General features: G+C 42.7%; 2 protein-coding genes across 2 annotated transcripts in view; one reads left to right on the forward strand and one right to left on the reverse strand.

Annotated features, from left to right (window-relative positions):
- The first annotated feature begins 3,675 nt into the window (after positions 1 to 3,675).
- On the forward strand, positions 3,676 to 13,375 carry snapc3 (small nuclear RNA activating complex, polypeptide 3). Its single transcript, XM_072678601.1, has 9 exons — positions 3,676 to 3,899; positions 5,369 to 5,452; positions 5,971 to 6,052; positions 6,898 to 7,002; positions 7,233 to 7,382; positions 8,400 to 8,482; positions 10,264 to 10,422; positions 12,212 to 12,319; positions 12,978 to 13,375. The coding sequence occupies exons 1-9, from the start codon at positions 3,679 to 3,681 to the stop codon at positions 13,123 to 13,125; spliced, it is 1,140 nt and encodes a 379-aa protein (XP_072534702.1). The 5' UTR covers positions 3,676 to 3,678; the 3' UTR covers positions 13,126 to 13,375.
- Positions 13,376 to 20,938: 7,563 nt separating this feature from the next.
- sh3gl2a (SH3 domain containing GRB2 like 2a, endophilin A1) overlaps positions 20,939 to 27,603 on the reverse strand; it is a 47,261-nt gene continuing 40,596 nt past the window's right edge. The window contains exons 3-9 of the mRNA XM_072677164.1: positions 27,396 to 27,468; positions 27,132 to 27,275; positions 25,982 to 26,115; positions 24,056 to 24,214; positions 23,464 to 23,567; positions 23,262 to 23,386; positions 20,939 to 21,547 (exon numbers count right to left, since the gene is read on the reverse strand). Of these exons, the coding sequence (XP_072533265.1) occupies positions 21,351 to 21,547; positions 23,262 to 23,386; positions 23,464 to 23,567; positions 24,056 to 24,214; positions 25,982 to 26,115; positions 27,132 to 27,275; positions 27,396 to 27,468 (936 nt within the window). The 3' untranslated portion in view covers positions 20,939 to 21,350. The remainder of the gene's footprint in view (positions 21,548 to 23,261; positions 23,387 to 23,463; positions 23,568 to 24,055; positions 24,215 to 25,981; positions 26,116 to 27,131; positions 27,276 to 27,395; positions 27,469 to 27,603) is intronic.

A 27,603-nucleotide genomic window follows, 5' to 3' on the forward strand; every position in this document is an offset into this window, starting at 1 on the left:
GTAACCTCACCGGCTGCGTTCACTCAGACTGCTGCTTAAACAGCTCAGTATGGAGCATGCGCAAAAGGGTGGAGGGCGGGGCCAATATGGGACCACGCCCCCAGTCGGGTGAATTAAAGGTCATAGTAAATTGACACTGAATTACTGAGAAACATTGAATATAGATTTTGAGGGGGTGTATATATATATATATATATATATATATTATTATTATTATTATTAATAATAATAATAATAATAATTAAGAGTGAAACTAATTGTAGCAATTTAACTGTTTTTGAATGAAATCAACCAAATTCTTTTTTGCATCAGTTCAAACCTCCAAAACATTAAAACCAACACAAGCTCATCCCACTTTTCACAGTTTCCATTGAACTCTATAATTTGACATGATGTGACGTATTTGAATATTTGTTGTTTTGTGTGTTTTCTGCTGTTCACAGACTTTATAATCCCATATATTCCATATATCATCAATCTGAAGGTCCCACACACAGCTTGTCTAATTCCTGTAGGGAAGTGTTGACACTTGACTAAGACTCTTTAGAGTAGATACCACCAAGAACCTACTGACCCCATGCTGCCCAAAGCCAGGCGTGGGCTAGAGGGGTATAAAGCCCCCCAGCATTGAGCTGTGGAGCAGTGGAAGAACTGTGTTCTCTGGAATGATGGTGGTGGAGCTCCATCCAGTACTCATCCAGGGATGAGTTGGAGAGTTGGAGATGATGAGGTGGGGTGATGATCATCATCCAACATCCTGACCTCACTTATAATTTATTGTTGCTGAATCCCAGTGCTCCCCTGAAGGAAGCCCAGTTTTTCCAGTTTCCCTCCCAGTTAAGTAGCTAACTTACAATTGTAAAGAGCAGAAAAGCATCTCAGCATGAACTACACCTCCAACCTTAAGGAGGATGAGCTACAACAGCAGAAGGCCACATTGGGTTCCACTTTTGTCAGCCAAGAACAGAAAGCTGAGGCTGCAGTGACTGGAGAAATGTGGCCTGATGTAGCCTCACCAGAGAAATGTAGCCTCAAAAATTCTCTTGTTACTGAATGCAATCAAATCCTCACAGCAATGCTCCTCCTCCAGAATCTAGTAGAAAGTCTTCTTCTCTGGACAGTAGAGACAGTTACTCCAACAGAAGCAGGATCAGCTCTTTTGATTAGCCTTGATTTCAGAAGTAACAGTGAATGAATGAGCAGGTGTCCCAATACTTTTGTCTGTATATTGTATATTGAGACCATGAGATAATGTGCTGAGGCCTATTTAAACTACTATAATAGATTAGGGCTATTAGCAGGATCAACTCTTTTCAATACCTTTATAAACAATGAATGGGTGTCCCAATACTTTTGTCCAGATTTAAGGGGAAGTGTAGTGAACTGGGTCTCTGGTCATTCAGCACACTGCATTTGAGACGTATCACGTGCTGTCGTTCACACCACTGACCCATTTTAATGGCCGTGGCTCTGCTGAGAACATGAGGATGTCAGCATGAGAACGTCTCTTTGTCTCTAAAGATCAGCTCTGAGATCAGTTAAAGTGTTTAATTACTGTGCAGATTAAATATCCTGCTCCACAAAGCATGTAACGGTCAAGTGTGTGATTTAAGGACAGTTAAAGTCATCCTCAGGATTGGTCAGATTCAGTGTAGCCCAGTGGAGATGGTGGTCGTATGCAGGATGGGACATTAATTATTTACTAATATTCATCCTGAATCTGACGAGATCTGTGCCATGATGAGCCATGGCAACAAGGGACACCTTCAGCTCAGTGTAGATATCGTTGTAGTCCATCATGATCACTAACAGGAAGTTAAGTTAAAAAACATAATTATTTATGTTTATTTACTGAACAGCCCTATACGTTACATTCAGAAAAGAAATAGACATGAGTCTAAAGTGTCCAGCAAACAACAGAATTACGTTGGTTTACAGCAGAGTAGCATTGGTTCATTTATTTACACTCAGAACATTTATAAAATGTGTCATTTGACCAGGGGTGCCCAAACTTTTGCATATGCTTGTACATATGAACCTATTGGCACCATGCCAGTGCCAGGCATGGACTAGAGGGTTATAAAGCAAATCTAATCAAATCAGACGTAAAGTCACATTACATTACACAGGTGTAAAGGTGAGTAAAACATCTATACAACTAAACACCTATACAAATACACTATACATACACACACACTATACATACTCTATATATACATTATACATAAACTATATACACTATACATAAACTATACACACAGTATACATACACTATACATACACACACACTATACATACTCTATATATACATTATACATAAACTATATACACTATACATAAACTATACACACAGTATACATACTCTATAGACACATTATACCCACAGTACACACACAGATATATATACACACACTATACATACAGCATACACACTCTATATATACTATACATACATACATATTATATATCTATATATACTATACATACAGTATACACACTCTATATATACTATACATACATACATATTATATATCTATATATACTATACATACAGTATACACACTCTATATATACTATACATACATACATACTATATATCTATATATACTATACATACAGTATACACACTCTATATATACTATACATACATACATATTATATATCCATATATACTATACATACATACATATTATATATCTATATATACTATACATACAGTATACATACTCTATATATACTATACATATATACATATTATATATCTATATATACTATACATACAGTATACATACTCTATATATACTATACATACATACATACTATATATCTATATATACTATACATACAGTATACACACTCTATATATACTATACATACATACATATTATATATCTATATATACTATACATACATACATATTATATATCTATATATACTATACATACAGTATACACACTCTATATATACTATACATACATACATACTATATATCTATATATACTGTACATACAGTATACATACTCTATACATAAACTATACACACAATATACCCAGTGTGTGTGTATATATATATATATATATATATATATATACCCACAGTGTACATATGCACTCACTACACACAAACGATATACACTATACATAGACACACTATACACACAGTATACACATTATACAGACATTATTATTATTATCATAAAGAGACTGTATCAGGTGTAGCGTGTACCGGTCCACAGCCCACACGCTATCTCACCACTCTCCTCACGCAGTGGTTAGAGCTCTGGACACAGGGTTGTGGGTTCGATACCCGGGATCAGCAAGCTGCCACTGTTGGGCCCTTGAGCAAGGCCCTTCACCCTCTCTGCTGGAGTTGGCTGCCCACCACTGCCCCCCTTCACTAGTGTACATGAATGTATGTGTGTTCACTTCCTCCAGCCCCCCCCCCTCCCCACCCCCCCTCCCTCTTAGTCAACAGCTATTATTTCTAATCAGTCATTCACTAAAGTAACCCCGGGCTTTTGTTTGTGTGTAAAAGGGAGGAGATGAACAGAATACTAAGCTCGAATGCTGTTCCAGTGAGGGGGATTAATATTCTCCTGCCGCTGAATACGAAGCCCTAGAAACTACATTTCCCAGATAACCTTGCGCCACTGACGTTGATTCCGTGAACGCGGAAACATGGCGGAAGGCGGCGAGAACGAAAACATACCGGTTTATGAAAACATCGAGGTCAATACGAAGCCCTTCCACATCGGAACCTTCAGAAACCTGTGGCTGGAAGCGCTGAAGCCCCAGTTGTACTCGTTCTCCCGAACCGAGCCTGCGGCGGAGGATGTGGAGTTCATGGAGGAGATGGGAATCTCTCCTGAAACGCTGGAGGAGCTCAAAACCATCTGCAGGTAAACCGAGACACCCCCCCCCCCCCAATAATAATAATAATAATAATAATAATAATAATAATTTAATATTATCTAATCCCATATATTCCATATATCATCAATCTGAAGGTCCCACACACAGCTTGTCTAATTCCTGTAGGGAAGTGTTGACACTTGACTAAGACTCTTTAGAGTAGATACCACCAAGAACCTACTGACCCCATGCTGCCCAAAGCCAGGCGTGGGCTAGAGGGGTATAAAGCCCCCCAGCGTTGAGCTGTGGAGCAGTGGAAGAACTGTGTTCTCTGGAATGATGGTGGTGGAGCTCCATCCAGTACTCATCCAGGGATGAGTTGGAGAGTTGGAGATGATGAGGTGGGGTGATGATCATCATCCAACATCCTGACCTCACTTATAATCTATTGTTGCTGAATCCCAGTGCTCCCCTGAAGGAAGCCCAGTTTTTCCAGTTTCCCTCCCAGTTAAGTAGCTAACTTACAATTGTAAAGAGCAGAAAAGCATCTCAGCATGAACTACACCTCCAACCTTAAGGAGGATGAGCTACAACAGCAGAAGGCCACATTGGGTTCCACTTTTGTCAGCCAAGAACAGAAAGCTGAGGCTGCAGTGATTTTGGGATGAGTTGGGGATGATGAGGTGGGGAGGTGATCATCATCATCATCCAGCAGCATCATTCAATACCTCACTAATAACGCTTTTGTCACTGAATGCAATCAAACACTCACAGCAATTCTCCAGAATCTAGTAGAGAGTCTTCATCCTTGGACAGTAGAGTTTACAGTTACTCCAACCAAAGTAGGATCAGGTCTTTTTAGTAGCCTTGATTTCAGAAGAAACAATGAATGAGCAGGTGTCCCAATACTTTTGTCCATATAGTGTATATTGAGGTCTATTTAGCCTATAAAGGTATAGATTAAGTCTATGAAAATATAATGAGGCCACAAAATAATAAATGACCTTGTGGCCATGCCTTAATATCAACTACCCTCCGTCTGGGTTTAAGCCTAGTCCTCCTAAGCCTAGTCCTCCTAAGCCTAGACTTAAGTCCTTTTTTAGACCCAGATAACGTCTTAAGAATATACAAAAATACTCTATTGGCATTACAGTTTAGCCCAGGACTAGGCTTAATCCATGTGTGGGGAACCGACCCATAATGTTTAGTAATGATGGGTTGAATGGGTTCATTAGATGAAGAGCAGCAGATGTAGAGTATAAATCACTGTGTTCAGTACTGGAGAGGATCTGAACTGTAGTTTATAATAAGAATCTGCTTCTACTGATTACATGTATCGTGATAAATATCGATTATCGCTTAAAAAGTCTTTAAATATCATGATCTAGTATTTTTACCATATCGCCCAGCCCTAGTATAGTGCCGATCTGTAGTATTTGTGTGTGGTTGTGATGTTTAGCACTGCTGTGCCTACTGAGGCTCTGTATTGACTTTATGCTCCAATTTGCTCTTCCAGTACTGATTCCCTGAGGAGCCATCCAGAAGATGAAGCTCCAGATCCAGATGTTGTGCCTCCAGATCCACAACTTGCAACTTTAAAGTGCGCCATACTTTTCTTTGTTATTTTTTTTTTATTTGCTAGTGTGCGCCCCCTTCATGTTCCCTGGTTTTCTCAATGCAGCATTGTCCATGGCATTTTTAATAGTATGGGGTGGGTAACCCTGGTCCTGGAGGACCCCATGCCCTGCACATTTTAGTGGTTTCCTGCAAGAACACCACCTTCAACTCAGCAAGGGTCACGTGTCTTGGCAGAGGGTCCTCTAGGACTATGGTTGGCAAACATGGATTTAAGCTAGCATATCTCATGTCAGATGTGTTAGGCTTGAAAACTCCTGTGGGAATAGTCATGGTTTCTCCCATCAATGATCATGTAAACCTGGCATTCCCTTTATCACTAAGTTAGCGATGTCCCTATCTGCAGCACCCTGCAGTATTTAGCTACAGAACATGACCCTCATGTGTACAGTAAAATGAGGTTGTCAGTGCCACCAGTGTATGAATTAGACCTGGTTATCAGGGCCACACACTGTTTGCAGTATTTCCCCCTTTGTTTTTCAGACTTCGGAAGAAAAGACAAGATTATAAAAAGACTCTGATGCGAGAAAGCATTGGGAGACATGACATATATGCCAATGAAATGGTGAGTGCTATGGACCCCGCTGTGTAGAATTGGTTGGTCCCATATATAAGCCAATTATTTTTTACATGGCTCCCACTGGCCACTTTATCAGAAACCCCTACCTTGTGTTTCCACTCACTGGCCACTTTATTAGAAACCCCTACCTTGTGTTTCCACTCACTGGCCACTTTATTAGAAACCCCTTAATTTGTATCTCCACCCACTGGCCACTTTATTAGAAACCCCTATCTTACGCTTTCACCCTCTGGCCACTTTATTAGAAACCCCTATCTTGCGCCTCTGTTCACTGGCCACTTTATTAAAAACCCCTATCTTGCTCTTCCATTTACTGGCCACTTTATTAGAAACCCCTACCTTGTGCTTCCACTCACTGGCCACTTTATTAGAAACCCCTACCTTGTGCTTCCACTCACTGGCCACTTTATTAGAAACCCCTAACTTGTGCTTCCACTCACTGGCCACTTTATTAAAAACCCCTATCTTGCTCTTCCATTTACTGGCCACTTTATTAGAAACCCCCTATCTTGCGCCTCCGCTCACTGGTCACTTAATTTGTATCTCCACCCTCTGGTCACTTTATTAGAAACCCCCATCTTCTGCTTTCACTCACTGGCCACTTTATTAGAAACCCCCTATCTTGCGCCTCCGCTCACTGGTCACTTAATTTGTATCTCCACCCTCTGGTCCCTTTTTAGAAACCCCCATCTTCTGCTTTCACTCACTGGCCACTTTATTAGAAACCCCCATTTTCTGCTTCCACTCGCTGGCCAATTTATTAGAAACCCCTAACTTGCATTTCCACTCACTGGCCAGTTTGAACCCTTGGTGTTTTCTCTCTGTTGTAGGAGATGCTTGCTGTGGGCAGAAAGCCTGAAGATTCTTCAGATTTGGTACCTGAAGGGGAAATCGTCCTCACTTTCAATGTTGTGTATCCGGTTCTATTTGAGCGGGTATGACCTTCCAAACACCACAGTGAGAAATTGAGACACACCATTAAGTCAGCATTAGGTTTGATTGCGGATTTAAATAAAATAAAATATAATATTAAATTATATCTAATAATATACAATTTGTTTCAAATCATTACTTTGATGCTATAACTAACTGTAATAAAGATGAGCAGAGTTGGTTATAAAATGACTGTGTGTGTGTGTGTGTGTGTGTGTGTGTGTGCGTGCAGTTTAAGTACGTGAGGGCCTATCAGACTCTGCATGTTCTGGGCTCTCAGAAGCTGACGGAGTTGAGGGACGCCATCTGCTGCGTCAGCGACCTGCAGGTGTTCGGAGAATTCAGCAACACACCTGACATGGTGCCTCAGTTCATCAGCAAGGTCTGACTCCCTGTGTCTCCTTATGTGCTGTTCAGTAACTCAGATTAGATGCAGCCAATGATCCTAAAACATAAACACTGAGCTGACAGTTTATTAGACACGCCTACCTTATACTTACAATCCCTGTAGCCCATCTGTTTCTACACAGTTCAGCAGCCCCCCTGTACCTCAGTCAGCAGGGCAGACGAGGAGCTGACTTTAGAAAACCTTTACTGAAGATGGACAGCACACGGTTCATAGGCGTGTTCCTAAATGCAATGCTTGGGGAAAAAAATAACAGGTTATCAAATATTCCCTCAGTCTTATTTATTTTCGTGAGATTTTCTGAACGACTCTCTTCGTGCTTCTCTTCCGTAGCTGTTTTGTAACGTAGCCTTTTATGCTCATCATGAATGACGTTGGACACATTTGTAATTTTCCAGTTTCCAATTTATTCAGTGAAATCTGTGCGAAATGGTGGGAAAACTGAATCAAATGAAGCGATAAAATATGAAGAGTCAGAAGTGACTGTGGAGGAAACGGCCAACGGGACAAAACCCTCTTCAGAAAGTATTGGCAGTGTGGCGTGATGATTATCCACTTTTAATCCAGTTAAATTAGATATTAATTCTGTAATTTAACCATTTTAAACAGATTAAACTGGTTTTAGAGGCTGACCTTCTGACTACGTCCAGGGAAGGTCAGGAAGGTCAGTGTTTTATAGAATACTGATTGGTCTTAGAAGGAAACTTCTCAGAAAAATTCATACCATACGTAAATCTGGCCTGTAATTTGGGTGGTCTTAGTATGGTTGAGGGCTCGGTGCTGAAACGCATGCATCAGACACAGCAGCTTTGCTTACAGAAGTGCAGATCATGTAGCAGCAGGTGGGCTACAGTCAGTAACTGTAAAACTGCAAAGGACCTATTTGGTTGGTGTTTCTAATAAACTGTCTGAAGAATACAGCTACAGTACAAACGGGAAGCTAGAAAGTGACTGTTGACAATTTTTCCATCTACTTTTGGTTTGCTTTGATAGGATCACTATAAATCTGCCTTCTTCTTCTTCGAGGGAACCTTCTACAATGACCTGCGCTTTCCAGAATGTCGAGATATCAGCAAGTAAGCCCACCAAAACCCACTCAGTCAAAACAGATTCCTGGAAAACCTGGAAAATAAACATGCCCCAGTATTGAATCGTCCCTGAAAAATAACTTCGGAAAAGTCAGAAAATATCGTAATGAGCTCCTGGCATAATTTTATATAATAATATATAACACAAACTTTTATAGGAGCATGATTTTTCCCTATCTTGCGCTTCCACTCACTGGCCACTTTATTAGAAACCACTACCTTGCGTTTCCCCTCACTGGCCACTTTATTAGAAACCCCTATCTTCTGCTTCCACTCACTGGCCACTTTATTAGAAACCCCCATCTTGCGCTTCCACTCAGGGGGAGCTACGAATGGGTGGGTTAATTGCCTAAAACAAATAAATAAAAAAAAAGGGAAAATACCCCCCCCCCCCCAAAAAAAAGACACCATCCAAAAGTTCCCAGAGAGCTCATGGATGCCTCACAGACACCTGAAGGAGCAGGGTAAACACCTGCACCTGTCACCGATCTAAATCCAGTAGTGTGGAAAGTGTCGTGACCCAGTTGTGACTAACCGCGAGTGGAGCAGTGGCCAGTGGCCGGTTTTCTCTGTAATGATGGTGCTCTAGCCAATACTTTGAGGATGAGTTGAGGTTCTGATCATTCTGCATCCTGACCTCACTAACGCTCTTGATGCTGAATGCAATCAAATCTACGCAACTATGCTCCTCCAAAATCTAGTAGAAGGTCCTCCCTGGACAGTAGAAACATGTTTCTCTGAACAGTAAGGTGTTTCTGGTGTCCCAATACTTTTGTGTGTGTATATATAGTGTCTCTATAGTGCAATGATTAGCCACAACATTAAAACCACTGTATAACATTGATGATCTGGTTCTAGTGGCCCCTGTCAAGGGTTAAAAAAAATTATGTAGTGAATGAACAGTCAGTTCTTGAAAGTGAGGAAGGTGTTGAAGCAGGAAAAATGAGCAAGCTTAAGAATCTGAGACACTTTGACAAGAACTGAACTGTGAATGCAGTCAAATTCTCACAACAGTGCAGAAAGCCTTCTCTGTCTAGACAGTAGAGACAGTTACTCCAACAAAAGCAGGCTAGGTTTTAACACCCTTGATTCTGGAAGAAACAATAAATGAATAAGCAGCTGTCCCAATACTTTTGTCCATATACTTTATAATGATGAATCCGTTGCCCTTATAAAGTGAACAAATCCCAAATAAAAAAGCATTCATTGGTCAAAACTGCGTAAGTAGGTTCTAAGACAAAATTGCTTCCTAAGAATGTCTGGTGAACGAGGCCTACTCTGCCTGAAGCAGCTAATGAATGGTAAAGGGAGTGATTTGCCCCAGCCCCCGACCACCCAGGCCATGTAAACGTCCAGAGACTCAACAGCAAATCTCCAGTGGTTACATAAAGGCATGAAAAGGGTGAACTTTGATGTTATAGGAGAAAGGCATCAGGCTGGACAGCAGAACGAAACGTCTGTTAGGCCCTAAACTTTACACAAATGTCAGCTGAGTCTTGTGACCAATGTGTGAAATCCGTTTGGATGTGCAGTGTCCTGTTTAGGTCACACAAAAGGCCACAGTCTACATCACAAGGCTTGTCTGCCTGTGGACAGTGTGTGTGTAGAGTTAGATAACAGCCTATGGGCTCCTCTAAAGGCCTGGGGTATCCTGATTCACACTGATGCCACTAGCTAACCCATAGATAATGCCATTTAAATGGACGGAGGCTTCAGAGGCCGCCCTGCTGAGCAGTGGGTAATTCTTTTTTTTTCTCTCCGTCCTGAAGGACGACCCGGGAATGGACAAAGAACCACGACTTCCCAGATTTTAAATCCACAAAGATGGAGGACACAACTTTCTACGACCTGAGAATGAAGGTGGGCTATCCATACCTGTACTGTCACCAAGGCGACTGCGAGCATGTGATCATTCTCACTGATATCAGGTGAGGCTCTCACTGTTTTCTGTTGTTCTTTTATGTGGTCTTCGACCAGCCCTTTCCTAAATGTAGGGAATAGTGATTAGGGATTGTCTGTTCCCTTTAATAGTGTTCTAGTGCTCTACAGATATGACCCCCTGATCACAATTCCCTACACTGGAGCACTAGAAAAACTATTATAGGGAACAGAAATGACCCCTAATCACTATTCCCTACATTGGAGCACTAGAACACTATTATAGGGAACAGAAATGACCCCTAATCACTATTCCCTACATTGGAGCACTAGAGCACTATTATAGGGAACAGAAATGACCCCTAATCACTATTCCCTACACTGGAGCACTAGAGAAACTATTATAGGGAACAGAAATGACCCCTAATCACTATTCCCTACATTGGAGCACTAGAACACTATTATAGGGAACAGAAATGACCCCTAATCACTATTCCCTACATTGGAGCACTAGAGCACTATTATAGGGAACAGAAATGACCCCTAATCACTATTCCCTACATTAGAGCACTATTATAGGGAAAAGAAATGACCCCTAATCACTGTTCCCTACATTAGAGCACTATTATAGGGAAAAGAAATGACCCCTAATCACTATTCCCTACATTGGAGCACTAGAGCACTATTATAGGGAAAAGAAATGACCCCTAATCACTGTTCCCTACATTAGAGCACTATTATAGGGAAAAGAAATGACCCCTAATCACTATTCCCTACATTGGAGCACTAGAGCACTATTATAGGGAAAAGAAATGACCCCTAATCACTGTTCCCTACATTAGAGCACTATTATAGGGAAAAGAAATGACCCCTAATCACTATTCCCTACATTGGAGCACTAGAGCACTATTATAGGGAACAGAAATGACCCCTATTCACTATTCCCTACATTGGAGCACTAGAGCACTATTATAGGGAACAGAAATGACCCCTAATCACTATTCCCTACACTGGAGCACTAGAGAAACTATTATAGGGAAAAGAAATGACCCCTAATCACTATTCCCTACACTGGAGCACTAGAGAAACTATTATAGGGAACAGAAATGACCCCTAATCACTATTCCCTACATTGGAGCACTAGAACACTATTATAGGGAACAGAAATGACCCCTAATCACTATTCCCTACATTAGAGCACTATTATAGGGAAAAGAAATGACCCCTAATCACTATTCCCTACATTGGAGCACTAGAGCACTATTATAGGGAAAAGAAATGACCCCTAATCACTGTTCCCTACATTAGAGCACTATTATAGGGAAAAGAAATGACCCCTAATCACTATTCCCTACATTGGAGCACTAGAGCACTATTATAGGGAAAAGAAATGACCCCTAATCACTATTCCCTACATTAGAGCACTAGAACACTATTATAGGGAAAAGAAATGACCCCTAATTACTATTCCCTACCCTGGAGCACTAGAGAAACTATTATAGGGAAAAGAAATGACCCCTAATCACTATTCCCTACATTAGAGAACTAGAGCACTATTATAGGTACTGGATGGAGCTCCATCATCACTCCAGACAACCACACAGCCCAGTGCTGGGGGCCTCTCTATATCCCTCTAAACCACGCTCTGCATTGGGCATGGCGACCTTGGGGTCAACTGAACACCAGTGCCAGCAATAAGTGCATGCATTAATTCGATGGGCTGTCTGAATACTTTTGAACATATAGAGTATAGAGTTATTGAATGTGTGTTTTATTTATTTTGTTCTGGTTGTGCTTATTAAACATGGATATGTGACGTTTCCTTTGTTGTTCTGACAGGCTGGCCCACAGGGATGACTGCCTGGATGCTAAGCTCTACCCGCTCCTGACCCACAAGCACAGGGTTGTGACTCGGAAGTGCTGCGTTTGCCATCTTTACATCAGCAGGTCAGCATTTCATAGTTTATATGGACACACTTCTAATGATACTGACAATAGAATAGGACTCTCTGGAGCAGATCAGCTAGATGAACCTATTGGCTCCATGCTGCCTAATGCCAGGCGTGGGCTAGAGGGGTATAAAGCCCCCCAGCATTGAGGAGCTGTGGAGCAGTGGAAGAACTGTGTTCTCTGGAATGATGGTGGAGGAGCTCCATCCAGTACTTTTGGGATGTTGGGGATGATGATCATCATCATCCAATATACTGACCTCACTAACACCGCTCTTGTCACTGAATGCAATCAAATTCTCACAGCAATGCTCCTCCAGATTCTAGTAGAAAGTTTTCTTCTCTGGTCAGTAGAGACAGTTACTCCTACAAACGCAGGAGAAACTGTGATGATGATGGACTGCAGTTAGCTCCATGCTAATTGGTGGACTATAAGCTTCCATTGTTGGTTAGCTACATTAGCCTCATTGCTCCAGTTATAAGAAACACCAAACATAACTTGACTGATTAACCACATTTGGGATAATGAGTAAAACTGTGTCATTTTCATTCTTTAATTAATTCATTCATTCATTTATTTATTAATTTCTGTACTTATTTTTACTGTTGCTTTACGACAGCTGTTTTTAGATGTACTATTTTTTGCTTTTTGACAGATGGATAACAACAAATGACGTTCTTGCTCCGACCGACCCCTGTCTGTTCTGTGATCAGTGCTTCCGAAAGTTGCACTACGACGAAGAGGGGAACAAACTGGGTGATTTCCACGCGTACGCTTACGTCGACCCAGGAGCGTTCAACTGATCCCGGCTTATAGGAGCAAATGGACTGATTCACTGCTGTGCAGTATTGCCTTTTCCACATTCCCATGTTTAAATAACAGCCACTGTATCACTTCTCTCATTTATCTCAGGGTTAAAGAACAGGTTCCGTATTTCAGAGCGTCTAGTGGGAGAAAGAGGCTTCTTCTGTTTTCTGATCTCTTGTTTCTGTTCAGGTTTGATGTGAGGTGGTATTCTGCATGGATAATAAAGCAATAATGGAATTACACCGAGGTCCTCAGTACTAAGGGTGCTTGTGTGTAAAGAACTGGTACCTTGTGATGAAGCCAGAGCTACAAATCATAGAGCTGCAGTGTTTTTCCCAACATCATCAAATCTTACAAAGAGGGCCTTATTCACTGCCTCTGCAGTAGTGTCCAATAACAGTGGAGAATATTCACTGTAGTGTTCTAGTGCTCTAATGTAGGGAACAGTGATTAGGGGTCATTTCTGTTCCTTATAATAGTGTTCTAGTGCTCTATTGTAGGGGATAGTGATTAGGGGTCATTTCTGTTCCCTATAATAGTGTTCTAGTGCTCTATTGTAGGGGATAGTGATTAGGGGTCATCTCTGTTCCCTATAATAGTGCTTTAGTGCTCCAATGTAGGGAATAGTGATTGGGGATCAGGGTGAATGAGAGCTAGGAAGGAAAATGAACAGCTCATGTGTTCCTAACTGACCTTTGTGCTTTCCTCCTCGGGCTAGAAGTCTCTATTCTGAACCCCATTATCTGTGGAGATACACACACACACACACACACACACACACTTGCACACTTGCAGCTGTGAAACGCATCCCTCCTGAGAGTCAGAGCATGTGATGCTGAATGTGAAAACCAGTCATCCATCAATATTTAACGCCTCCGTTACGTCACTGTCCGCAGCTGAGGATTGGGGCACAGCCGGACAGCATGTGACCAATTCTGTCCACACTGGAATCCGAGGGTTTCTTGCTATCTCTAATAACACCCATAACATTAAAACCATCTTCTCAATCCCTGAGTATGTCCCTCTTGTGCCGCCACAACAGCTCTGACCATTTGAAGGAAGGACTCCCCAAGGCCTCTGAAGATGTCCTGTGATATCTGGACGCCTCTAGACGTTAGCAGCAGATCCTGTAGGTTGTGAGGTGGGACTTGGGCGCCCATGACTCGTCGCCTCCTTTGAGCACTTTCAGTAGGTACTGACCACTGCTTTCCAGGAAGCCACAAACTTCCTCAAGACTTCTTCAGTCCACAGGGCTTCTTTCCGAGGTTCTTTGGTAACGTCAGATGAGGACGCAGGGAGGGCTTTCTTCTGATGACTGCTGCCATGAAGGTGATACGAGTGCAGGAGTTGCTGCACAGTAGAACAGCGTCTCCAGGGTCTGCTCCGGCTGTTGCTGTCAGAAAGGGGCTCTGATTCGCCTTCCTATCGATCCTACTAGCAGTTCTCTCTGATGGTCTTCTTGGACTTTCAGACCTCAGGCTGACCTCCACCGCTTACGGTTACGTTAACGGTCATTTCTTAATTCTGTTAGGAACTGAGGAATCTGCTCCTGAGAACACCCTGCTATCTTCTCACGGCCTTCTCCTTTTCTGTGAGCATCAGTTGAGCATCATCTCACTCACGTTTCATCTTCTAGGGCTTGACGCCACATTTACCTTAATTCAGTGTAGGGAATAGTGATTAGGGGTCATTTCTGTTCCCTATAATAGTGTTCTAGTGCTCCAGTGTAGGGAATAGTGATTAGGGGTCATTTGTGTTCCCTATAATAGTGTTCTAGTGCTCCAGTGTAGGGAATAGTGATTAGGGGTCATTTCTGTTCCCTATAATAGTGCTCTAGTGCTCCAGTGTAGGGAATAGTGATTAGGGGTCACTTCTGTTCCCTATAATAGTGTTCTAGTGCTCCAGTGTAGGGAATAGTGATTAGGGGTCATTTCTGTTCCCTATAATAGTGTTCTAGTGCTCCAGTGTAGGGAATAGTGATTAGGGGTCATTTCTGTTCCCCTTTTGAGTCTTGGTTCCTTTCAAGGTTCCTTTCGACCCCCAGCATTGAGGTGGTGGAGCTCCATCCATAACTTTTAGGATGAGTTCCCTGACCTCACTAACACTACATAAATATATATAAAATATTTATAGATTATTTGATATATACAAATGAGCTGTGTTCTGATTTGCTGCCCAGTATTGAGAGTATGCATTAAGAAGGGGTAGCGCTGGAACACGCCCCCTTTAGTCGGACTGGGTGGTGGTAAAGTGTTCGGCAGCACGGCTGCGGCGCTTATTAGGGTAAAACGTTCAAACCGGGACCAAACCAAGCGACTATCTGCTCAAGTTAAAGGCAGCTGGACTCCACAGCGATCCGTCCACATTACCAAAGAACCAACGGTCCATCAACGTGTAGCCAGGACCGTCCAGCTACCTGAGGCTCAGATCACACCTGTTTAGAGGGTAAAGCCTCATATCTGAGAGCACCGGGTCGAGGGAATGCTCTTAGGAGAGGCTCAGGCTCAGTTAGTAGACCGGCTCATCCAGGTTTGCTTGCTTTCCCTTTTAATCAGACTTAGCATGTCGCTGAACTCACAGCTACAGTGGGCTTGATTTTTTCCCACCTGTTTTTAGATCCCACACGTTTCAGTGCCTGGATTCCAGAACTGCAGCTCTCTGATAGTTTCAGCAGTCTGTAGGAGAGAGCTCTGAACTCCTGCTGAATCTGGTCGTACAGTCAGTCGCACAACAGCTCGTTCCCGTTTTCTGTGTTTTAGTGGAATTCACACTAAGCGCTAACGCTGCCAGTCCGTCAGTCTTTCCGCCACTTATTGTGCCTCATTCAAAAAGCAATCAGAGCTGAAACACTCCTTATAACTTCTGTGTGAGTGAGTGGGCGGGGCTAAACCCTCGTAAGTCAAGTAGATGGAGAAGTGTACGAGTGGGTTTCTGTGACATCACAAAAATAATGAAGACTGGTTTATTTGTATGGAGGACTGAAACTTTACCAATAATACTCTATTATAAATATATATATATATATATATATAATAAATAAATAAAGTTACTAATAACAACCGGCGTTTGTTCTGTATCTTCAGTATCAAAAGTTTGGACAATCTTACTTCATAAGGGTTTTTTTCTTAATATTATTAATTTATTACTAATGTTCCCACTCCTTAGAATAATAGAGCACATCACGTTTATTAAATAATACATATGGAAATATGTCTGGCATCAGTTTCCGAATGTGTTTAAGATCACAACAAGGCCCACATTCAGTCAGCTAGGCCCAAACTGGTGCCCTGTGCTCTGCATTTCATTCAGCTTGGGTGATTGGGTTCGGTGGCTGTGCCCCCTAGTGGCCCCACACAGTAATGACACCACAGACTCGATTATCCAGAACAGCTTGGTGCTTATTTGAGTTATATTGAGCAGTATAATCTTTCCAATACATCAAGCATGTTACTCAGTTACGGAAGGAGTCACTCATGAGAAAGAAGAATCACCACACAGTGTGTTTGCTACTAAATCCTCCCGTCAGCACTTCAGATAATACATCTAATATATATATGTATATATAAATAAATATCTGTATATACTTTATCACTATTACAAAAAAAAAATAACACACTGCTGCAGGTGTGGAACTAAACACAGGGTGATAACACACAACACAAAAGAGAACTGTACACCTCATTGAGAAGAACAATAAATCAATGAAATCGTAAAAAAGAAGGGTTTATTTTAGGTGGACTTTAGAACACCTATATAAAGGCCGATATTAACTGATTAACTGGTGTTTATTACCAATTTATTAAGCAATAATGAGGGTGAATTTATTGTAGAAGACTTTTGTTTGTGTATTATTTCTACATCCTTTATTGATATGAAACGGAGCTAAAGTGATCTTAACTCAATATTACACTTAAGAAACCAGTACAGCAGTGATTTAACAGCCACTGGCGTTATAAGCCATAATAAAGGCCTCATAAAGTCCACCTACAATAAAGCATCACCAAAGGAAAGCAACTGATGATTCACCGTCTTTAAAAGAAAACCTGGAACGCACTCCGAGTTCTCAACAATTGTGCTTTTGAACAGACAGAACACAACAATACTGGTTACAGACCTTTAGAACCATCCACCTCAAACCAGTTCTCCCATTTAAACCAGTCTGATGATACAGTCAGCATTTACGCTCGTCAGCAGTCAGGCCTGTGATTCAGATCTCTGCTTCACACACACACCCAGTCCTGCAACGTCCATCGCTTTTCTCCACTAGGAGCCAATTAACAGGACATTAGACAGGACATGCTGCTCCAGCTGTATGCAGAGGTTTCGGCACCCCTGTCCAAATGACATGTACTGCTGCTGCTGCTGATGTGAGTGTGAAGAAGTGAACACACTCTTTACAGAGAAGCACGTTTCATTTATTATTATTATTATTATTATTATTATCTTCATTTAACATCATGGAAAATAGTAAAGCAGAAATGTGGCATGTGCAGAGATGATAAACATTCAGGTTTTATTTAATTCAGTTAAAATGCCGTCATGCAAAAACCTAGCATCTCCAAAATGGACGTTTTACAAATCAATGTAAAAAAAAAATAATAATAATAATAATTTTTGGAGCATTTCTATTGGTCCACTCATCATGGAATTATGATCCAGATTCTCATTATGGAGAAAAAAGACAAACTGGAGATACAAGGTTTCTGCAGGACAGCGACAATACAACAGTGTATTTGTTCACTTGTTCAACGACACGTCACTCCATGAACAGGGGTGCCCAAACTTTGGCATATAACTGTATATATTCTGGATCATACGAAGGTCCGAGAGCGTTTCAGAAAGCAGGATTTCTCAGTTAGCCAGAAAACTGAACCCGGTGACCCCAAATACAGACGACCAGCCAAGATCAGCCCAGAATCCACTCACAGTAGCTCGTAATTAGTGTAATTACTCTAGATGTAGAAGTGAAAGCAGTGGTGTCAATCATTACTTGAGTAACAGTAGGAGGGTACGCAGTACCTGGATACTGCTTATAATAAGACCCTCACAAGAGGCCTGCAGTGTGTTTATTGATGATTAATAATTAATCAGAAAATTAAAAGTGATTCATCCTCAATTTTAAAACACAAGTGATTTAATCGATTAAATTAAAATCAATAAAAAAAAAAAAAGACAAACATCTGTGGGCCGCTGCCACACACACTCCTCCACACTGTTACATGCTCAGATGCTGCTGGTTCCTCATCTCACTGTGGGTTCTCCATCAGTCTGTGTTCTAGCTGTCGGCTCTCTGTGAATACCAGACTACAGCTGAACCTTCAACCAGAGCTCTAATTACTCACTAATGAGTAAAGATCTTCTGATCAGCTTCATTAGCATATGACACTTACAGTCTAAATAATGAAGGAGCTAGGAAGGGTTCTTTGAGCGATGGCACAGAGGAACCGTTCACTTGATGTACAGGTTCTTTGCACTCACACACATCTCCAACACATCAATCTTGGTTCTTTATGGAAGCAAAGAAGGTTCTTCTACAGCAGGGGTGGGCAACAGGGGGCCCTCCAGCACTGAAGCTCCTCACCCCTGTTCTATGGCATTGCTCAAAGAACCCTTTTAGCACCTTTCTTTATAAAAGAATGCACACCCAGAGCTCCAAGCTCGAGATTGTTGAGCTTCACATTTTCAGCAGTTGAGAAAAGCCTCTGGTGTTTAAAAGTGTTAATAACTCATTAATAAATGGAGATAATGACAATAGTAGAAACCTATTGAGAAAGAACTGCTAAAGCTAAGAGGTTGAACACTGACTGATGGATGATTATGATGATCACAGTAATATCAGGAATAAGCAAGTTCTGATTAATGATATTAATAAACAGATATTAGGTCACAGCATTATAAGGGTAGTCTTCTTATACAGTGGTTCTGTATATGATCAGAAATAGGATAATGGCTGGTGTTATGACACTAACTCTACCTGATCAGAATGGGAATTGAAGTACAGATCATTAAAAAAACCTATTTTTTCAATAAAATGTACATTTTTTTCAATAAAAAATAAATCAGTAAGTAACTGATGTGGGTTTAAGTCGACCTCTAGCCAAAACATGTAGCTAGCACTGGACCTACAAGGCTCCAGGTGTAAGCCACGTTTCTCTCCAACAGATATGAATGGCTGCAGGCTGCGTCCCAATTGCATAATAATTAGTAATACTAACTAGTTTTTGAGTATATAATATAGATCAATACAAGTGTCAGGGTTGAGGAGATTCAAATATCGACAATATATACTCAAAATTTTATTTTTAATTAGTATTTTTACATAAGTTGGAAGGCCAATTACCCCCGCTCCCAATCACTAGCACTACCTCCATACTATAAGGACGAAGACTAGCCTCTTGTTGATCTGCCGCTGATGCAGTATGGCTAGGTAGTAGCAGCGGGAAGTGCCATCAACCCACCCCTGAGAGAGAGAGCAAGGCCAACTGTGCTCACTCTGACTCCGGCTGCTGATGGCAAGCAGCATGACCCGGGATTCGACCCTTGGATCACAGCGGCAGGGCCTTAGGCCTTAGACCACTCGCAGCCCCGAGAAGCGGTGTGTTTTTGAGCTTGTGCTTAGGATGGACATCATTATCCCACAATGCAAAGAGAAACAGAAAGGGAGGAGCTACTCACGTCTGGGGAAAAAATTGTGGATTACGATGCGAGTGCAGTGGCGACGGCAACAGGAGAATGTGCTGTGAGGTATGTTGGCATAGCAACACTTCATCACTCCCTGTTAGTAGAAAATGGGTTAGTATGTCAACATTGTGGGTACTAACCTGCCAGTCCTGCACTAGCTATTAAGATTAGCGTACAGTCTAGACCTTATAGTATCAGTGTGTGGAGTGTATGGACTGGGGAAGGAAAGGTAAGTCTGGACATCATACAACATTAAGGTCTCCATTATTTCATATTTTTAATCATTTTAAAAAGAATAATAGTGGAAAATGAGTTTATCCATGGTATGGGCCCTTCAGTTCTCCGGCTACACCAAGAAATCCTGATTAATGAAGTTTTAAAAATAAGAGTAAGAGTTTATAAGAGTTGAGAATGTGAGAGTAAAAGGACACACTGTGAGAAACACAAACAACAAAGCAAAGCACGCTTCTTAAAGTCTAACTGGAAATGTATTTCTATCAGCAGATCATTAGAATCCCCCGCCTCTAACCTCGGACACCCAGCCTTAAAGATGACCCGAAGCGGCGAGAATCTGGACGCACATTAGACGCGAACCGTCGACATCATTAGATTATTATATCAGACTAGAACGCAGAGGAAATATCACAGTTTGCTTTCACGTCGTCATAAATAACAGAAATATTTAATTCGCTTTATTCAGCAGGAAAACAGCTCAGATATACTCACGACACGCCAACACTTATACTTCACATCACCTCGGATTTAGTCTTTATTAATATTAGTCACTGATTGGCGGCTCGGGCGAGCCGTAAGCAGGGAGTCTGGACACAGTAGGGTGGCGTTTCTTTTTGTTGTGTTTTTTTTAATACTGACAGAATCTGGAATTAAAATGCGCTGAAACCCAACAGGCTCAGTTACAGCAGCGTGCTGAAGCGTTGGAGCTAAACCCAGTATCTGAGACATGCAAGAGGAAAGCTAACGTTTAAAATGACTTCATTTTCCCCCTTTATTACCCCCTGCCCCACCCTGCCCTGCCTCGCCCCGCCCTGCCCCGCCCCGCCCTGCCCTGCCCTGCCCCGCCCTGCCCTGTCCCGCCCTGCCCCGAGACATGCCCAGTTTACAGTGCACTTCTTACATGATGCTGAAGAGCTAGTTTTATTCTGGAGTCAGAGAAAGATGGGAAAGGCAAAAAAACCAAAAACAGACAAACCTGGGAATGGGATTGGGTGGGTGGGGGGCGTTCACTTTTTCACACCTCTCAAAAAACAAACAAACAAACACAATCAAACAAACAAAAAAATCATGACAAAATAAACAACGCAAAGTTCTCCAACTCAATGGCAGATCGTTGCTTTTTTCTTTGTCGTCCAAAGCGCAGATGCACTTTGTCCTCATGCACAAAGCTGCTGTTCATGTCTGGTGTGTTTCTTGCAATTGCAGGAGTGTGTGTGTGTGTGTGTATGTGCATGTGTGTGCATGTGTGTGTGTAGTGGGAATCGGGGGGCTCGGGGTGATAATCGGGGAGTTGTGTATCTGGAGATTAGTGCGGCAGGGCCACCAGGATGTCGACGTAGTTGACGGGAAAGAAGCCGGACTGGCCGTGGATCATTCCCTCGTACCAGTTCTCATCGATCTTATTGGTCAGGGTGATGATGTCACCTTCCTTGAAGCCGAGCTCGCCCTCGTTCTCCGGCTCAAAGTCGTACAGAGCCCGACAGCACGGCTGATCCATAGGAGCTGTTGGAGAGACAGAGAGGTAGGGGGGGCAAACAGTAAGATCAGAAATCTTAAAAAATAGAAAACAAGAATGTAAATAAACATCTAAAGCCAGGAGTCACTGACTGAGACCAACAGTTTCTCAGGGCTGAGCTCAGGGCTGAGACTCGCCTGTCAGCCTGCTTGTCACTGAAAATGATGGGGAATGCATCATTGAAAAGCGCTTGAGTGTGCACTGTAATAAAACTGCATGCAGCAAGTCCAGTCACACACATTCAGTGCAGTTACTGACGGCTGGGGAGTATTTCTCGCTGCGTCTGACTTTACTGTCTGATGCAGGAGATGTGGCATGATGCTAGATTGCAGCAGTTGCACCATCTCTAGAAGGAACACATATCGCTCCACTCAAAGTTAAACTTAAACTTGCTCAATATTGTCATATTGCCAACACCACCCACTTCACACTGGTGAAGATAGAGGTACAGGTAGAGATGGAAATGGAGGTTTAGGTAAAGGTGAAGTTAGAGGCACAAGTGGAGATAGAGGTGTTGTCAAATGCAGAGGTAGAGGTACAGTTGGAGGTAGAGGTAAAGGTACAAGTAGAGATAGAGGTGTTGTCAAATGCAGAGGTACAGTTGGAGGTGGATATAGAGGTACAAGTAGAGATAGAGGTGTTGTCAAATGCAGAGGTACAGTTGGAGGTGGATATAGAGGTACAAGTGGAGATAGAGGTGTTGTCAAATGCAGAGGTAGAGGTACAGTTCAAAGGTCAAAGGTGCACGTATTTGTCACTGTACAGTGTGGACTGTACAGCGAAATGTGTCCTCCGCATTTAACCCATCTGGTAGTGAACACACACTCACACACACACATGTGTTAGGGGCAGTGAGTACACACACACACCCAGAGCGGTGGGCAGCCAACTCCAGCGCCCGGGGAGCAGAGAGGGTAAAGGGCCTTGCTCAAGGGCCCAACAGTGGCAGCTTGCCGAGCCCGGGAATCGAACCCACAACCCTGTTATCAATATCCCGGCGCTCTAACCGCTGAGCCACCACTGCCCCAGTTGAAGGTGGATATAGAGGTACAAGTGGAGATAGAGGTGTTGTCAAATGCAGAGGTAGAGGTACAGTTGGAGGTAGAGGTAGAGGTGCATATGGAAGTACAAATTGAGATAGAGGTGTTGTCAAATGTAGAGGAAGAGGTGCAGTAGAAAGGTGGAGTTGGAGATAGAGGTGGACACAGAGGTATAAGTGGAAGTACACAGGTACAGTTGGACATAAAGGAACAGGTAGAGAGGTGAAGTTAGAAGTGGAATCAAATGTAAAGGCTAGAGGTATAGTTGGAGTTAGACACAGAGGCACAGGTGGAGGTGAAGACAATGGTACAAATGGTGGTGGACATAGAGATACAGGTGGAGATAGAGGTATAGTTGGACATAGAGGAACAGGTAGAGAGGTGAGTTGAGGTACAAGTGGGGACAGAGGTACAGGTATAAGCTGAGATAGAGGTGGAGCCAAATGTACAGGTAGAGGTACAGGTGGAGGTAAATTTAGAGGTATAAGCTGAGATACAGGTGGAGTCAAATGTACAGGTAGGTACAGGTGGAGGTGGAAGGACAGCTTGAGGTCCAGCTTGAAGTGTAGAAAACTACAGGTAAGAGTAAGCGGATTGTACAGGTACAGGTACACAGGTATAAGTGCAGGTGTGCAGGTGTGGAGGTGGAGTTAAAGCCCACCTGGTGAGCGTGACCGTGCAATGTGGCTGATTCCTCCATTGTGGGTCTCGCTGGAGCTGAAGTCCATGGAGGTTCGAGGTTTGGGCACATACTCTTTCCTCGGCTTGTTGGAAGAGTCTCTTATCCTGGGAATCAGAGCATACAGGTAAAACACACACCTGGTTTCATGAGAATCACATGGGTTAATGAAAGGAACACAGACCTTTCCTCCATCTTGTCCGAGAGCTGCTGTAGGATCTCAGTGGCCTGTCTGTGGTAGTTCACCTGCGCCTGGACCAGAGCAGCAAGCTGACTCACCTGCTCGATCTGCCGACACACACAAACAAGCATTAAGCGCACACCAACACACAGCGAGGGTAGGGGTTTCTAATAAAGTGGCCAGTGAGTGGAAGCACAAGATGGGTGTTTCTAATAAAGTGGCCAGTGAGTGAAAGCATGAGGTAGGGTGTTTCTAATAAAGTGGCCAGCAAGTGAAAACACAAGGTAGGGGTTTCTAATAAAGTGGCCAGTGAGTGGAAGCACAAGGGTAGGGTGTTTCTAATAAAGTGGCCAGCAAATGGAAGCACAAGATAGGTGTTTCTAATAAAGTGGCCAGCGAGTGAAAGCACAAGCTAGGTGTTTCTAATAAAGTGTCCAGTGAGTGAAAGCATGAGGTAGGCGTTTCTAATAAAGTGACCAGTGAGTGAAAGCATGAGGTAGGGTGTTTTTAATAAAGTGGCCAGTGAGTGGAAGCACAAGCTAGGTGTTTCTAATAAAGTGGCCAGTGAGTGGAAGGTGTTTCACACACTCCTTACATCACTCTCCAGCAGGTTGAACATGCTCTGCTCTGCGATCTCCTTCGAATCGTCAAACTTCTCCAGAGCCTGCTTGATCTCATCGTCTGTCACTTTGCCCTGCCGCTTCTTCTTATAGTCAAAGTCCAGACGGCGGCCCTCCATCTTCTTCAGGTGATGCTGTGGCAGAAACACACAAATCCTTTAGGCCTGAATCGATATGGGACATGGCCAAGGCTGTGTCCTTGCCAAAGGCTGGTCAAGCCATTTCATTACAGCAGATAAAAGCCAGACGGACACTTGGTCTCGGTCTCAACAACGGGGAGACGTGACGAGAACGTTCAAGTTGACCTGCTGCACAGCGCTGAAAATACACACAGCACTGCTCAAAGGTTTGGACCTCCTGATTTAATGCATGCTCTTCATAATCGTACAGACATTTGGGGGTACAGACTTTAGCTTAAATGTGTGAAATGTGTCTCTAAGGGAAATCTTATTTCTTAAATAAGCATTTAAAAGGAAAGAACCGACAAAGTGTGATATTAAGGTATCTGGCAACCACAAGCCCCCAGAACAGCTAATGGGTCTTGGTGATGGTGGTACAGAGCTCTGAGATCTGGCAACTGAACGTTACAGCATACGATTTACATAATTCTCACCAAACCACTCACCACCCAATATGGACAAAAGTATTGGGACACCTGCTGATCCACTATTTCTTCTGAAATCAAGGGTATTAAAAAGAGTTTTGTTGGAGTAACTGTCTCTACTGTCCAGGGAGGAAGACTTTCTATTAGAAAACATTTGATTGAATTCAGCGAAGGTCATATAATATTGGATGATCACCACCCCACCTCATCCCAAACTGCTTACTTTCGGCATAAGCTGGGGAACACTTTAACCCACGCCTGGCATTATTAGGCAGCATGGTGCCAGTAGGTTCATGATGTTGATCTGCTCCAGAGAGTCCTTTTCTATTGGCAGTACTTCTTCTCTATGGGGCTAGACAAGCTGTGTGTGTGCATTTGCACATCTGTGTCAGCAATGGGTGCAGCTTAAAGTAGCTAAATGCATTCATTAGAAGGGGTGTCCACAAACATTTGGACATATAGTGTGTGTATGTATGTAAGGATGGTTGGATATAGCTTTGCGGTCATGCAAAAACCTTGTATGTCAATTTTTGGAATCTGCAGTTGTTCTTTATACTGTATCAGAATTTCAGGATGAATGGACCAATAGAAATGCTCCAAAGTGACTCTAAATAAAATCTTTTACATTGACTTTCATTGAAGGTTCAGAAGGTTTTCTCCTCCTCCTGTAAAGTTGCCACAAATCCACCGCAATAAAAACAACATATAAAGAAAATATACGAGAATACTGATATCTGAGATGTGAATTTATTCTGATTTAATCTGGTTTGTTTTTTTTATCAATAAATACAGGAACACGATCCTCCCCAGTCACTTTGTCTCCCTTCAGGCACTAAATACAGCTGAGAGTTTGGATGTGGTAAGAGAAAATCGAGGTCTCTGAGGTGATGTGATAAATCTCGCTAAATATATAAGCTCCAGCGCGACAGTGCGTTCATTCAGCAGCATTTATTTAAGCATCTGCTCACTCAGACACAGAACCCAAAATCAAATGTTGGGAGCTTCCTGAAGCAGTTTATTGATTTTGTGTCACGTCTTAAATATATAACAAACGAGGCTTTAGCAGCTCAGTGCAGCTTCAACATGCTGATATATCAACAATAATTTCCCCTGTGGATTTACGGTCTGCAGGTCCAGGAACTCGGAGTTCTCTCCTTTTAAAATTCGCTATTCAACTCAATTCAGTTCAGTTTTATTTGTACAGCTCAAGAGACGCCGTCCCAAACAGTCAACCACCCACATACAATAAATAAGTATAAAAATATTCAACAAAAAAAATAATAATAATTTCACTAACCTGGATCTCCTTCAGGTCCTTGTCATGCATGTTTTGCATAGGGTCGATAAAGTTCTGCTTGACCTCCATGTCCAGTGCGTCCTTCACCTCCCCCAGCTCCCGCATTGCTTCCCCGGCATCGATCAGAGCCAGGCCTGAAACACACGGTCCATAAGAATTTGGTAATACCGCCATTATCCATTCATGACAGCACTGTCAATCTGTACCCACAACCATGGCAACCACACAACTGTAATAGCTCCATCATTCTGCATCCATGCTAGCACAGTCATTCTGTTTCCATGGCAACCATGACACTATGATAGCACTATCATTCTGCATTCATGGCAACCATGCCACTATGATAGCACTGACTTTTTGCGTCTATGGCAACCCTGACACTATGATAGCGCCATCATTCTGCATCCGTGATAGCGCCATCATTCTGTTATCATGGCAACCCGGCATACACGCTAGCACCATCATTATGCAACCATGGTAACCCTGCAACTATAATAGCACTATCATTGTGCATCCATGGCAACCATGCCACTATGATAGCACTGACTTTCAGCATCCATGGCAACCATGCCACTAGGATAGCACCATCATTCTGTGTCCATGGCAACCCGGCATACATGGTAGCACTTTTATTCTGCCTCCATGGCAACCATGCCACCAGGATAGCTCCATCATTTTGCATCCCTGGCAGCACCATCATTCCATGTCCATGGCAACCCGGCATATACGGTAGCACTATCATTATGCATCCATGGCAACCCTGCAACTATAGTAGCACGATCATTGTGCATCCCTGGCAATTATGCCACTATGACAGCACTGACTTTCTGCATCCATGACAACCCTGCACGTATGATAGCACAATCATTCTGCATCCATGACAGCACCATCATCATCCATCCATGGCAACCCTGCAAATATGATAGTACTGTCATTCTGCATCCATGGCAAACATGCCACTATGACAGCACTGACTTTCTGCGTTCATGACAACCCTGCAAGTATGATAGTACTGTCATTCTGCATCCATGACAGCACCATCAGTATCATGCATCCATGACAGCACCATCATTCTGCATCCATGGTATCATCTCAGTACACATTCAGTACATACACAGTCTGTACATTAAAATAAAACTGCTGAAATTACCGAAGTTGGACTCTTCGCCCAGTTCCCGGCCGAACTTCTGCATGGACTCTCCCAGCAGGGTCTCCGTCTGTGTGTATCCCGGACCTTTATCACCTCCACGGATCTTAGACATGGAGCTCATCATGCTCATCTTAGCACGGGTCGCTGCATCCACACACACACGTACACACACACACAAATGCAAATGACTTGACCATTAAAAAAAACAACAACACTAGGCTTCTTAGCTTTCAGTTAGAGGTTCGGTGTCGCACAGGATCTCACCAGGGTTGGGCTGCAGGTACTCCGTGGTTTTGGTCATGATGTCCAGCACTGCCCTGCTGGTGGCGTCCACTTTCTACAGGAAAGACCAAAAGAAAAGAACAACCTCACACCACACCTCCAGCCATTTCTCCAGCCTTTGCAAAACCTCATGCTGCAGTGTTTCCAGTGCAGGAAAGTAACTTTTCTCTTATGTAAGGGGGAGCAGTTC

This window comes from Salminus brasiliensis, chromosome 4, assembly GCF_030463535.1.
Source record: "Salminus brasiliensis chromosome 4, fSalBra1.hap2, whole genome shotgun sequence".
Classification (NCBI taxonomy): domain Eukaryota; kingdom Metazoa; phylum Chordata; class Actinopteri; order Characiformes; family Bryconidae; genus Salminus; species Salminus brasiliensis.

What these genes read in the sequence shown, in the direction of transcription:
- snapc3 (XM_072678601.1), top strand. Translation starts at nt 3,679, where the DNA reads ATGGCGGAAGGCGGCGAGAACGAAAACATACCGGTTTATGAAAACATC. An exon ending in ACATATATGCCAATGAAATG is followed by an intron (nt 6,053 to 6,897) that starts GTGAGTGCTATG and finishes TCTCTGTTGTAG; the next exon opens with GAGATGCTTGCTGTGGGCAG. An exon ending in GAATGTCGAGATATCAGCAA is followed by an intron (nt 8,483 to 10,263) that starts GTAAGCCCACCA and finishes TCCGTCCTGAAG; the next exon opens with GACGACCCGGGAATGGACAA.